The sequence below is a fragment of the Onychomys torridus genome, chromosome 5 (assembly GCF_903995425.1).
Source record: "Onychomys torridus chromosome 5, mOncTor1.1, whole genome shotgun sequence".
Lineage (NCBI taxonomy): Eukaryota > Metazoa > Chordata > Mammalia > Rodentia > Cricetidae > Onychomys > Onychomys torridus.
Genome location: NC_050447.1, coordinates 98173907 through 98186262, shown reverse-complemented (window position 1 = coordinate 98186262; position 12356 = coordinate 98173907). Strand labels below are relative to the sequence as shown.

Genomic DNA, 12356 nt, shown 5'->3' with positions numbered 1-12356 from the left:
AGTTTTATATGCTCCTACACATCTTGCTGATGTATTATGAATTCAGCACACTGACTTCTTTTTCCCTAGGCTGTTTCCCAGAGTTATTCCGCAGTCAGCTACCTTGTAGAGAGATGGAATGTTTCTCTATGAAAGAGCAGGCTTACTTACCATTTCCCCTGGAAACAGGAGACCGCACAGACACATGGCTCCTCTCTTGTGTGTATGCAGGCATCCATCTGACTCTCTGCATGTCATTCTGGGGGGACATTGAGCTCTGGGGAGTGTATTATGGTGCTCATGCCCCTTTGTTATTCCATTCATTAACCTTGTGAACAAGGAGCTTCCTGGCTTCAGCCAACATCTGTGGAACAGAAACAAGCCAACCCACTGGCTCCCAGGGAGGGTAGAACCAAGTCTCTGATCTTGGTAGCACCCTAGCCAGCACCTCCAGGACAGTGCTGAAGAGAAGCGGCCAGACCAGCTGTTCTTGTCCCCATGGAAGATTCTGTCTTCCACCATCAAGGATGGCATTGCTGTAGATTTGTTCTATAAGTGATTGTCACCTATTTAGGGGCATTCCTTTCTATTCCTAGTTGAATTTTTATCAGGACCAGTGTTGAATTTTGTCCAGTGTTTTTCTTTATTTCCTGAGATTGATGAGTTTATTATGATTTCTTCCCTTGCCTTCCATGAAGAATTACATTTATCTATCTATTTATGGATATTGAGCCTTTCATTCCTAAGACAATCCCCATGAGTCATAACATGTTACCTTTTTATATATTGTGGAGTATATTGAAAAATATAATTATTTTTTTATATTCTGTTTATCTTTTTATATTACCTAATAGTACACCCTCTTTCTTTATTGTTGCCATCATTTTCTACATGTATATTTTTTATCTTTTGCATTTCATTTTTTAAAGAATATCATCTTATCTATTATCCTTTCCCATATGTTATAATATGTACTGATAATATATATATATCTCCTATATGTTAAACTTCGGGGAGGAGGTTTTTCACTGTTGTTTTAGATGCTGGTTTGTCGTTTTCCTTTCCTCTTTTCTTCCTCTAAGACGTTAGCATAGTCACGGTGTTACCGGATGAGGTAGGAAGGAGTCGCTCCTCTGTTTCTCTCTTCTTATATGAATGGTGCAGTAATTCCTACTTAGACATTTGGAGGTTGTCTGTGTTTTGAGGACCACCACCACCCTCCAACTTGCTCATGGTATTCACTTGTGTTATCTGTAGAAATCATTCCTGATATTGATAATTTGGTATCTTTTTTTCCTCTTTGTCTTAGTTTTGCTAGGCATTTATTTTATTGTTCATTTCAAAAACTTGTTTTCTGGTTGAATTGCTTTTCTGTTACATTGGTTCTTTCTCTGATCTTTATTTTTATAACTGATTGTTTTATCTCTGAAAAGCATATGTGTGTTTAGGTTGTTGATTATGCTTTTAAAAAGAAACTGTCAAAACTGTCATTTACGACAGCTGAAATTATATACAAATCCTTGGAAGTTTTCCATAGTTCAGCTGAGAGCAATATTTTATCATTCTCCAGAAACTAGATTTTGAACAAAAAAAAAAAAAAATATGGCAACATATGTTTGCCCAAATGGCCAAACATATAGAGGAGTGAGTCGTCACTCATGAGTGATGGATGGTGATATCACCTTAGGCTGGTCTGTCTCTATTGAGGAATGTCTGCTTATGATTCAGGATGGGAGCAGAGGGCATTAGTGAATATGAATGCCAAGTTTATATTGAAAGTATGATTTGACTGTGGTATTTAATTATGAAAAAGATGTTGGTACAGCAAGATGAAGTTTCCCCTGTGGCTGCAAGAGTTGACTACTAGAAGAACTGGGTAGGCAGCTGTCAGCCTCAGTGACAGAGCTTTTTGGTTACAGAGAGCCTATGATAGGAAGCTCTTGGAGTTCCCGCGTGTGCTACCTGGTGAGGCGGGCTTGGGAGACGAGGGTACCCATGGCCATGGTGGTCTCATAGGTTAGACTACACCCCCAGTCCTGTGTGCTGTTCAAGCTCTGCTGTGTTTCACAGCGCCCTCTAGTGTGTGTCAGACGGAGTGCAGACGCCCACTCAGATGCCCACTCAGCAGCCCGCCCTCTTCCTGTCACATCACCCCCAACCCTTTGCAGGTATGCCCACATACACAACATTTAGGGCAAATTGGATGAAATAAATCTGAGGGGTTTGTTGGTTTTAAATCAACAACACCCTTTGGTTGTCTGTGTTCTGAAGATTGAGACTCGGTAGCCATGTAACGCCAAGGGAAGATCAGAGGCTCGAGAGCCTCTAGTTCACGTGCAGTCACGCGGACAGTGACATCCGCCAGTTACAATCACAATCTAACCCTTTTTTTTTTTGTTTTTGAGTAAAGATTTTATTTTGTTTTTATTTTTGAGGGAGAATATGAATGCTCCCATATGCAGATGCCTGCAAGAGGCATCAGATCCCCTCAAGCTGGAGTTCCTGGTGGTGCTTGAAATGGGTGCTGGAAACTGAATCTGGGTCCTGTCGAAGAGCGGCTGGTGCGCTTAACCCTGTGGCTCTCAGCCTTCCTGACGCTGCGACCCTTTAATGCAGCTCCTCATGTTGTGGTGGCTCCTAGCCATAAAATCATTTCCATTGCTACTTCATAACTGTAAATTTGCTAGTTATGAATCATAATGTAAATATTAGTGTTTTCCCCCTATGGTCTTAGGCAACCCGCGTGGGAGGGTTGTTTGACTCCCAAAGGGGTCATGACCCAAAGGTTGAGAACCAGTGTCTTAACTGATGAGCCACCTCTCCATTCCCTACAGTCTAACCTTGATAGTGAATTCTTTTTTTTGTTTTTTTTGTTTTTTGTTTTTTGTTTTTCGAGACAGGGTTTCTCTGTGTAGCTTTGTGCCTTTCCTGGAACTCACTTTTTGATAGTGAATTCTTGCTAACATTCTGGGGTTGTTAAACTTTTGCTGTTGCTGTTCTTACCATTGATGTGTATTTTATCAATTCAGGTAAAGTGCTTGGAACCTAATGCAGTGCCTGTGTGTGAATGATTGAGTAAATATGTTACCGAATTAGTGAAGTTTGCCTTCATTATTGCTGTTTTCCTTTCCTTTGTGTCAATCTGGGTGGCTGAAATCTGAGTTTCAAGTCTTGATGTTGTCACACCTTTGGTGCTCATGGTCTTACAGCTCTATACTATGGAATTTTTAGATTTTCATCTGCAGCCCAAGACCTGTTGTTGTTGTTATTATTATTATTATTATTATTATTATTATTATTATTATTACTGAAACTAAAATGTTGCCCTGTCATAGAGTGACACAGGTAAGCCAACCTCTGCTTGTTTCTGTTAGAGGAAATTAAATTACCACATAAGTTTATTGACTGTGGTTTAGTAAAAAATGCTGCCTATATCTGGGCCCAGTGGATTAGGTCTGTAGTCCAAGTCACTGGATGTTGAGGCAGGAGGATGGCAAATTCAAAACCTGCTAGCACTACATAGTAAGTTCAAGTTGAGCCCAATCAATTTAATGAGACCCTGTCTCAAGATGGAAAGGAGAAAAAAGGTACAGGATGTAGCTCACTCAGACCAGAGGATGCTTGCGCTGGGTTCCGTGATCAGGAGTAGAGATAGTGGCTTGTCATCTCTGGTGATTTTTAACTAAGGGCCTGGAGATCAAACCTAGGAACTTATGCACACTGGGCAAGCACTTTCTGGGTTACTGTTTTAAAGGGGAGTAGAGGTTCCGAGTTCTGCCCTGTGAGGTGTTTGAACATTCTGTTTCTGCTCAGCCTGGAGCAGAAGGAAGCCAGCATGTGACAGACAGCTCTTTTTGTTGAGGCCATGATGTGTTGGGTGGCTCCACCCTGTGGCTTTGTTGCAGACTTTACATTATGCAGAGGTGTTGACATCGCCAACCGGGCTTTGTAAGCACCTTCCTGTCAGCTTGGATCTGAAGGCTCATTTCTTCCCCCACCTGTTGCCCTTTCTCTTCCCTGTCATCCTATTCAGTCCTGTGTAATTAGAGATGATTATATGCGAAGATGAAGTGGAATTAGAATAGGCTAATTACGAATCGCTGGCACCCAGACTGGGAACTGCCTAGAAGTGAGGAATGGGCTTCGCCCAGGGCTGGGGGCAGGGTATCAAGCCTAGACACACAATGGCTCCCACACAATCTGGCTTTAGCAAGGACTGTGAGCATGTGAAGCAAAGGAGCCCAAATGTGGGCAGCATCGTCCTGACTTAGCCTCCTCCCTCACACAGTGGAGTCTGGTAGGAAGCCAGCTACAAAGCTTCCCTGTACATGGGGCAGCTGCCTTGTTCTGGGGTCAGTATGTCTCCTGGACCACTGTGTACAGGACAGGATGGGACCTCACCTAGAGAATTCTGTAATTTCCTTCCTCCCACCTCCCCATTCCCCCCCCTCACCTCCTTCCCTCTCTCCCATTCTTTGTTTCCCCCTGGTCTTCCCAAGTCTATCCCAAGCTGACCTTGAACTTATCTTTCTGTTTCAGCCTTCAGAGTGTTGAGGTTACAGGTGTGCACTACTGTGCTTGGGTCATTTAAAAAAAATCTTATTAATTTTATATGTTTTATGGCTGTGTGTGTGTGTGTGTGTGTGTGTGTGTGTGTGTGTGTGTGCGTGTGCGTGCGCCTATGTGTATACACATTTGTGCATGCTTGCCACTATGTACATGTGGAAATCAGAGGACAACCTTTGGGAGCTGGCTCCCAACAAACTCAGGTTGTTAAGCATGGTGGCCAGTGCCTCTAAGTACTGAACAATCCCACTGTCCCTCTTTTCCTTCCTTCTCCAACCTCCCTCCTTCCCTCCCCCCCCCCCCCCCCCCCCCCGCTTTCCTCTCTTCCCCTGGCCCCTCCCCCACTCCATTTCTTTCTTGGCTAATTTTATGGAAATCTAAACAAACTGAGCACTGCTTTGTTACTCTCCCTGGCTAATTACACATGGAGTTCTGTTTCCTTTTTATACACATTTAAGTGACAAGAAATAACAAATGCTGAGGATTAGATACTGTGATAGTCCCAATGGATTTCATTGTCCCTGGCCACTTAGAGTAGTGGTCCTCAACCTTCCTAATGCTGGGACCCTTTAATTCAGTTCCTCGTGTTGTGGTGACCCCCCAACCACAAAAATATTTCTTTGCTACTTCATAACTGTAATTTTGCTACTGTTATGAATCATGATATAAATATTTGATATGCAGGATAACTGATATTTGAAGTTAATATTAATATTGGTATTGACCCTTGGGGGGGGGGTTACAACTTACAGGTTGAGAACCACTGACTTTGAGGGTTAAGATAATGCCGTCTTTTAGGAAAGTGACCAGTGACTGTTTCTTGTGGAATGTTCCCATCATTAGTAAGTTGCCTGTTTTGTGGCTCAGCCTCTTTTCAGGTGGATTTTGACTTATTTTGGAGACTAGGTGAGGAATGCATCTCAGTTCCTTCTGGGATCTCAAGCGCACTCTTGGACATTAAGCCTAGCAGATGATTTTGTTACCTTGCTGTTTGTGCTTTCTCTTGCAGGCCTCTCTCTGCTTAGATAGGTTGGCCTTGTAATAATTACTTGAATTTCCCTTTGCTCCTAGTGAAAAAGATTACTAACTCTTATTCAAGTATTTTATAAGATTTCTTATCTTAAAAACACACTCTCAAAAGAAAGAAAAAGAAACACCAAATCGATGAAGTCATATCTAAGAGCAGAGCTACCATAAGCTTAGGCAGATGTTTCTCAGGACAGGATCAGACTGGAAAGTGTGGGATGTGGTCACATCACCAGGGAGCTCTATTCCAATCAGTTTGGACTTGGGGATCCTGATTCAGTTCCCTGATCACATCCATAGTCAGGAGCAGAGAATAAACAAATGGATCCTTGTTTACTCACACTCAGCTCTGTTTCTCTGTTCTAATATTGTTTAGGAATTCCTGCCTAGGGAATGGAACCACTCACAGTAGACTGCCTCTTTTCACATCAGCAATCCAGAGACTTCCTCACAGCCCAATCTGATCCACACAGATCCTTACTAAGACTTTCTTCCCCAATGATTTGAGACTGTGTCAAATTGATAATTCAAATAACTGCCACAGGTATCTAGGCTGATTCTGTTTCCTGGCTGTTGTGAATATCCCAGCAATAAGCATGGATGTGCAATGCAAGTATGTGGTATGTTGATCTAGTATCTTTTGGGTGTATTCTCAAGAATGATACAGCCATGTTACATGGTGGTTATGGTTTTAGTTTCTGAGATCCCTCCATGGTGACTTACATTGTTACTGTACCAGTTTATATTCCCACCAGCATGTGTGCTTCTTATATATATCACTTTATAATGTTATTAAAGAGGGAAGGAATGGGCTCCTTGGTAAGTGTGCTGCTGCTTGTTCTTGCAGATGGTCGTAGAAACTGAGAAGTGTAGCATGTCCATGAAGATGGCATCAGCCGAGGATGTGAGTGACGTGCTGGCTCACATAGGCACCTGCTTGCGGAGGATATTTCCAGGCCTCTCCCCACTGTAAGTCCTGTGGAAGAGCAAAGACTCACACATTTGAAAATACTTTCCTCTTGTCTTTGTCCCTTTGTCTTTTCTTTTCTCAGCCCTCTTAGACCAGCACCACCACCAGCAGCAGCACCACTACCACCAGCATCACCACCAGCACCAGCACCAACCACCACCACCACCACCAGCAGGACCAGCACCACTGCCGTCACCTCTCCACCACTCCCACCCCAATTACCACAACCATCTCCTCTGTCACCTCTTCCTCTGCCACCACCACCTCTACTTTTACCACCTGCTTCACCACTATAGCCTTATCCCCACCCCAAGTACCACAACTACCTCTTCCTCCATCACCTCCCCCTCCACCACTACCCCCACCTCCTCCACCCCCACCTCCTCCACCCCCACCTCCTCCACCCCCACCTCCTCCACGCCCATCCTCCTCCACCACTACCCCCCCCCCACCTCCTCCACCACTACCCCCATCGCTCCACCTCCCCCTTTTCCTCCTCCTTTATTACCTCCTCTTCCTTTTCTTCTTTCTTCTTTTCCACCAACTCCTTTTTTCCAGGGAGGACAGGAAGGGGGTGGGGAACAGTTTTACTACATAGCCCAAGGCTGGTCCAGGACTTTCTTCTGCAGTAGCGCTCAGGTGATGGGATTATAGGCGTGAGTCACCCTGTCTGGTTGAGGATAGTGGTTTTGCTAACAGTCCACGTTGGGGATGGGGTGTTGGAAGGGAGGGTGGATCGGCTGAGGTTTATGATGTAGACGGAGGCTTCTGTTGGGAAACTCTAGGCTAAGAAACTTTCCTGACGGGAGGATGTATTCCATGGGTTGTGGGAAACCCCTTCTCATGGCCCACTGAGTACGCTGAGGGGTGCCTGAGAGGCTAAAGCCTCATGCATGTGTGTGTTGGTGTGTGGTGGCTCTTTCTGGTGGTGAGCGGGGAATTCTGACAATGCTTGCCCTTTTTTGGAACGTGAAAGAAGGAAGGCCAGCCTTAGGAAAACAAATTTTCGTGTCTTCATAGCAAAGGGCTAACGAGGGCATTGGGGTTAGGGACTGCTTCCATTGCTTTATGCTGAGCGGACCTGCTTGGCTCTGCCAGGTTCTCCTTATTCCCATCACAGACATGCTAAGTGAGCATTCTCAGGATGGCTGTTTGCTGAGATTACAGTGTGTGCCTGGCCTCATGGTGGTACAGGGGAAGGGAAGCTGGGGTTGTTCCCTGATGCCTGACTGGAGTATTTCAAGTCTTGAGTGTTTTTTAAGGAAAGCACTGCTGATGGCCGGTCCCAATGTGCATGTTCGCAGAAGCACACGCCTACAGGATAGGCTAGGAGGTGAGGGATGAGTCAGTCACAGCAGCTGTGGGGAAACACTCAGAAGGGACACTTCCTCTGGAGTCGTTTCTGGTCACCCTTGAGTCTCTTACCTTCCAGCCAGGTTCTTCCAACCTTGTCCTGTCCCAGAAGGAAGTGAGCAGACAGTGAAGGATGACAAAGCAGGACTTTTTATTAACCAAAGACTAAAGGTTGAACCCAATAGGGAAAGCAGTCCCCAAGCGGGAGTGTCACCTCTATGCAACAGTGAGAGATTTGAATTCTTGCTTTGCAACAGGAATGTTAGGAGAGTTAGGGCTCCCCCAGGCTGGGGGAGGGGAGAGGGCGGAGCAGCAGGTCTCCGAGGGCCTGAAGCGGTAGGTACACAGCGGAAACAACTTCCTGCCTGCAACCACAAGCTGAATCTTAGAGGTTGAGCTAGGAATCAGTCACTCTGCTGTAGCCAAGACAGAGAGAAAGGTTGAGGTAGGAAGGAACCACCCTGCCTGCAGCTGCAGGTCTGGAGGCCGGAGCAGTGGTAGCCCAGGGGGCAGGGAGTCTCTCTTCAGCAGGTCTTGAGGGCACTGACAACCTTGCTTTCCATCAGGGAGCGGGGACCATGCTTCTCAAACTGTGGGAAATATCAGATGTCCTTCATGTCAGACATTTACATTAGGATTCATAATAGTAGCAAAATTACAGTTTCAAAGTAGCAAGGAAAGATGAGGAACCTGTATTAAAGGGTTGCAGCATTAGGAAGGTTGAGAACCACTGAGCTATGTAAAAGAGTTAACCCTTCAGAGTCTTTGAACACTGCCCCTCCCATATATGTGGGTGTGGCTGTATGAAAATTAGGCATAGAATGGGACCACTCAGGGAAGAGCTATCAATCCCGGAGGAAAGAGGGAGACCTAAACCTGCCCAAAGAGTTCTCAACTAGGTGTGGCTCCTTTCTCCCACAGAAGGGGTAGGGTAGCAAGCACAAGGAAAGGGTGCCACAGGATCGTCCTGTCTGGAAGTCTGAAACGGTGTCTAGTGGCTATGGCAGTGTTTCTGTCAGGATTGCCCAAGGGGCTGCTGCCATGGTCACTACCTCGAGGTGTCCTTCTGTTATGGTTGGCGCCAATGGATCGTCACTGGGATTGTTCTATCCGTGTTCCAGGTTGTCACGTTCAGCCCATGCCCAGCTCTGATTGTGCCTGGGTTTTTTGGTGCGGTTTCTGCACTTCCTGCCGGCTGCCACTTCAGTAACAGTGGGGACTCCTGCTACCCCATCAACATCAGAAGACTGACCATGTGGGGGAAACCTGAGTTCTCAATATCTGAGAGGTCCCCTTATTGCTTGTGGTGAAGGGACAGAGGGACAGCTCTACCCTGTTACCCTCAGCAGTGAGGAGTCTTCTTAATCTTTTAGAGATCTCGACTCAGGCAAGCTCAGCATTGGTTCCTTTGATACCGAAAAGAATTTCAGGACTAGTCGGAAGCAAAGTTGGGCTTTTAATAAAAATTGAAAGAAAGATGCTTAAAAAAAAAAAAAAAAAAAGACCAAAGGTTCCAGGAAGGTTCCAGAGCTACACAGGGAAACCCTGTCTTGAACCCCCAGGCCCCTAAAACAGACCAAAGGTATCTACCGAAGAGAGTGGGAGTGAACTTCTCATAAAAGAACTGAGGTTTGTCAAAAAGTGTTTAAAACTAAAACAGTCTGTTTCAGTAGTGGTACTGGGGTTTGAACTCAGGGCCTCCTAGGTGCTAGCCAGCCACCCTGCTACCCATTAGTCTACCTACCAGCCTGATTTCAAATTTTAATATCTATTTATTTACTTATTTATTTGTGTGTGTGTGTGTGTGTGTGTGTGTCATGTGTGTGCCACAGCATGCCACACACAGACATCAGAGGACAACATGTGGGAGTTGTTTCTTTGTCTACTATCAGGGGATTTTTTTTTTTTTCCTTCCAGAGAACATTTAGTACAGCATAATGTTTTCAATGTAACTCTGTGTAATACCCATTTGTAGCTAGGCAGCTTTGATAAAGCATTGGCTCCTCAGTTCCTGGCATTCCCCTGTTGGTGGCCCACATTCTCCCCTCTAGTCTGGGGTGTGCATCTCCAGAGGGCTGTCCTCAGGCTGCATACACTCAGTCTGTCCCAGAAGAACTGTTTATCTTACCCTGTAAAGCCCACCCATATTGCCCAAGGATTGGCTTTGTTGTTCGTGGTCTCAGGAGGAAGCCACGAGTCAGTTGCCAAGCTCCTGATGTCATCTCAGCGAGTCTTGGCCAGGTTCTCTGTCTTCCTTTTTGTTTCCCTTGCCTCAGCCCACACAGTGCCGCTTTCTCCACCGAAGCGTCTCTGTAGCTCGTCTCTTGACCTCTGCTTTTCTGTGCCACCAGCCCTCCATCCTGATAGCAGTTATCTCCGTGTAGTCCAATCGGTATCTGTGTCTTGCAGACCCGTCTGATGGCTAGCTTCCTGATAAAACTGAAATTGTATCTCCTGGCCCAGAGGAGAATTATTTTCCTACCACATGATCAGTTTATTTCAGAATGCAGCAGGCGCTTGCTCTTCCATCTTCTTGGTGAAGGCTCCTTCCCTGATGAGCCCTGCTCTGACCGAAACTCCCTGCACAGGCTCACGGGCACTGTTCAGATGGGAGCATGCGGATAAGTTCTTAGGGAAGTTTTCCTTTGGAGAACTGCCAAATAGGGCGTGGCTTGAGGGTTCTGAGGGCTTCTAGAGACTGTTTGCCAGTGTTGAGAATGGGGGATACTAAGTCATGGGGGCAATGAGTGAGTGAGGGCAATAAGAAAGAGAGAGAGTGTGTGATTGAGCAGCATGCGAGCGAGCTGTAATAAGTACATCGGTATCCTGAGCCGGGAGAGGAAGAGCTGACCAGCCGTTGCTGCCCGCACCCGTCCCCTTTACCCATGAGCTTTTTGACTGTCACCATGTTTTGGACTCTTCTTCAATCCCCAGTCCCTGACACACAGGAGGCGCTCCCCCAGACACCCTTAGAACACTGTAGCTCGGGCTGGCCTCAAGCTTGTGGGTAATCACAGGTTGAAGTGGGGTTTCAAGAGTCAAGGACAGCCTGACACAGCAGCAACACCTGTCTCAAAAAACAAACAGCCAGCTGAGCGGCGGTGGCACATGCACGCCTTTAATCCCAGCACTCGGGAGGCAGAGCCAGGCAGATCTCTGTGAGTTCGAGGCCAGCCTGGTCTACAGAGTGAGATCCAGGACAGTCACCAAAACTACACAGAGAAAACCTGTCTTGAAAAACAAACAAACAAACAAAAAACAAAAAAAAAAAAAGCAAAAGCTCACGAATCTGTTTGACTGTATGTAAGTGAAACTACAGTTCTCAAATCTGAATTTCTGGCTCTACTGAATTATCTGAATTCATAAATAATAATTATATTATTCCTTACTTTAAAAAATCTTGTCTGTTTTCTATACTAGCATACACAATTACAGCAGGATAGTGGTTGTGTAATATGGCTTTGACATGCTTCCTGTGATCCTTTCATGAGTATGAAACATTTGAGGATTGGCTGTTAAGGCTGGTGTATTACAACAGTGTTCTTTTCTTCTAAACAAACTGATACTGTGAATTTCTCTAGAAAACAAACATTGATGGAAGTATGGAAAATGCAGTTACTGTGAAGAAAAATGGCCCAAGAGGAATTTATATGGAAAGGAAAGTGGTTTACCGCTCTGAGATTCCCCTCACTTTCTAAAGCTGTAGGCAGCATGTCATGTTAGGGTGCTATTGTTGAATCATGGACTGGGGCTCATGAGGTAAAGCACTTGCTGTTGCCAAGCATGTTGATGGGTGTACACACACACACACCCCTTTCTCTGTCCTGCTAGCCAGCTCCCAAAGAATGACATGGAGACCTCTTATTAATTATGAAAGTTCGGCCTATAGCTTAGGCTTAATCCTAACTAGCCTTTATAACTTCAATTGACCCATATATTTTTATCATGTGACTTTTACCTTTATTTCATTCTGTGTGTCCGTCTGTGTCTGGCTGGCTTCTCTGCCTCTATTCTTCCCAGAGCCCTCTCTGCGCCTGCAAGTTCTGCCTATACTGCCTGTCTAGCTATTGGCCATTTAGCTCTTTATTAAACCAATCAGAAAGTGATTTGACAAAGACACATCTTCACAGTGTACAAAAAGATTGTTCCACAACACACACCACCACCTCCACACTAAATAAATAAATGTTATAAAAGACGCTTAAATGGTGACTGTTGAGGACAGTCACTGCTTTGGGTGTACATTGGGCTGGATTTTTAACTCCGTTATTCTCCATGGCTTAAAATCATTCAGAGATATTTTCATGCCAGCAGCTTACTGTGAGAAATGCATGAAGAGCTGGTATGCGCACTGGAGACATTTTCTCTTTGTCTTTTTGCCACACACACACAGAGCAATTTTTTTTTTTTTGAGTCTCAAATCCACCATTGGTTTATTACTAGAGCCAGTAAGCAGTCTAGG

General features: G+C 45.2%; 1 protein-coding gene across 16 annotated transcripts in view; it reads left to right on the top strand.

Annotated features, from left to right (window-relative positions):
- Carmil1 (capping protein regulator and myosin 1 linker 1) overlaps nt 1-12356 on the top strand; it is a 289003-nt gene that overhangs the window by 120918 nt on the left and 155729 nt on the right. For all 16 annotated transcript variants that reach the window (XR_004945061.1, XR_004945060.1, XM_036189086.1 and 13 more), the window contains one exon: nt 6419-6540. Coding sequence is in view for 14 of the 16 variants with exons in the window: in XM_036189086.1 (XP_036044979.1) it covers nt 6419-6540 (122 nt within the window). In the remaining 2 variants the exon portion in view is untranslated. The remainder of the gene's footprint in view (nt 1-6418; nt 6541-12356) is intronic.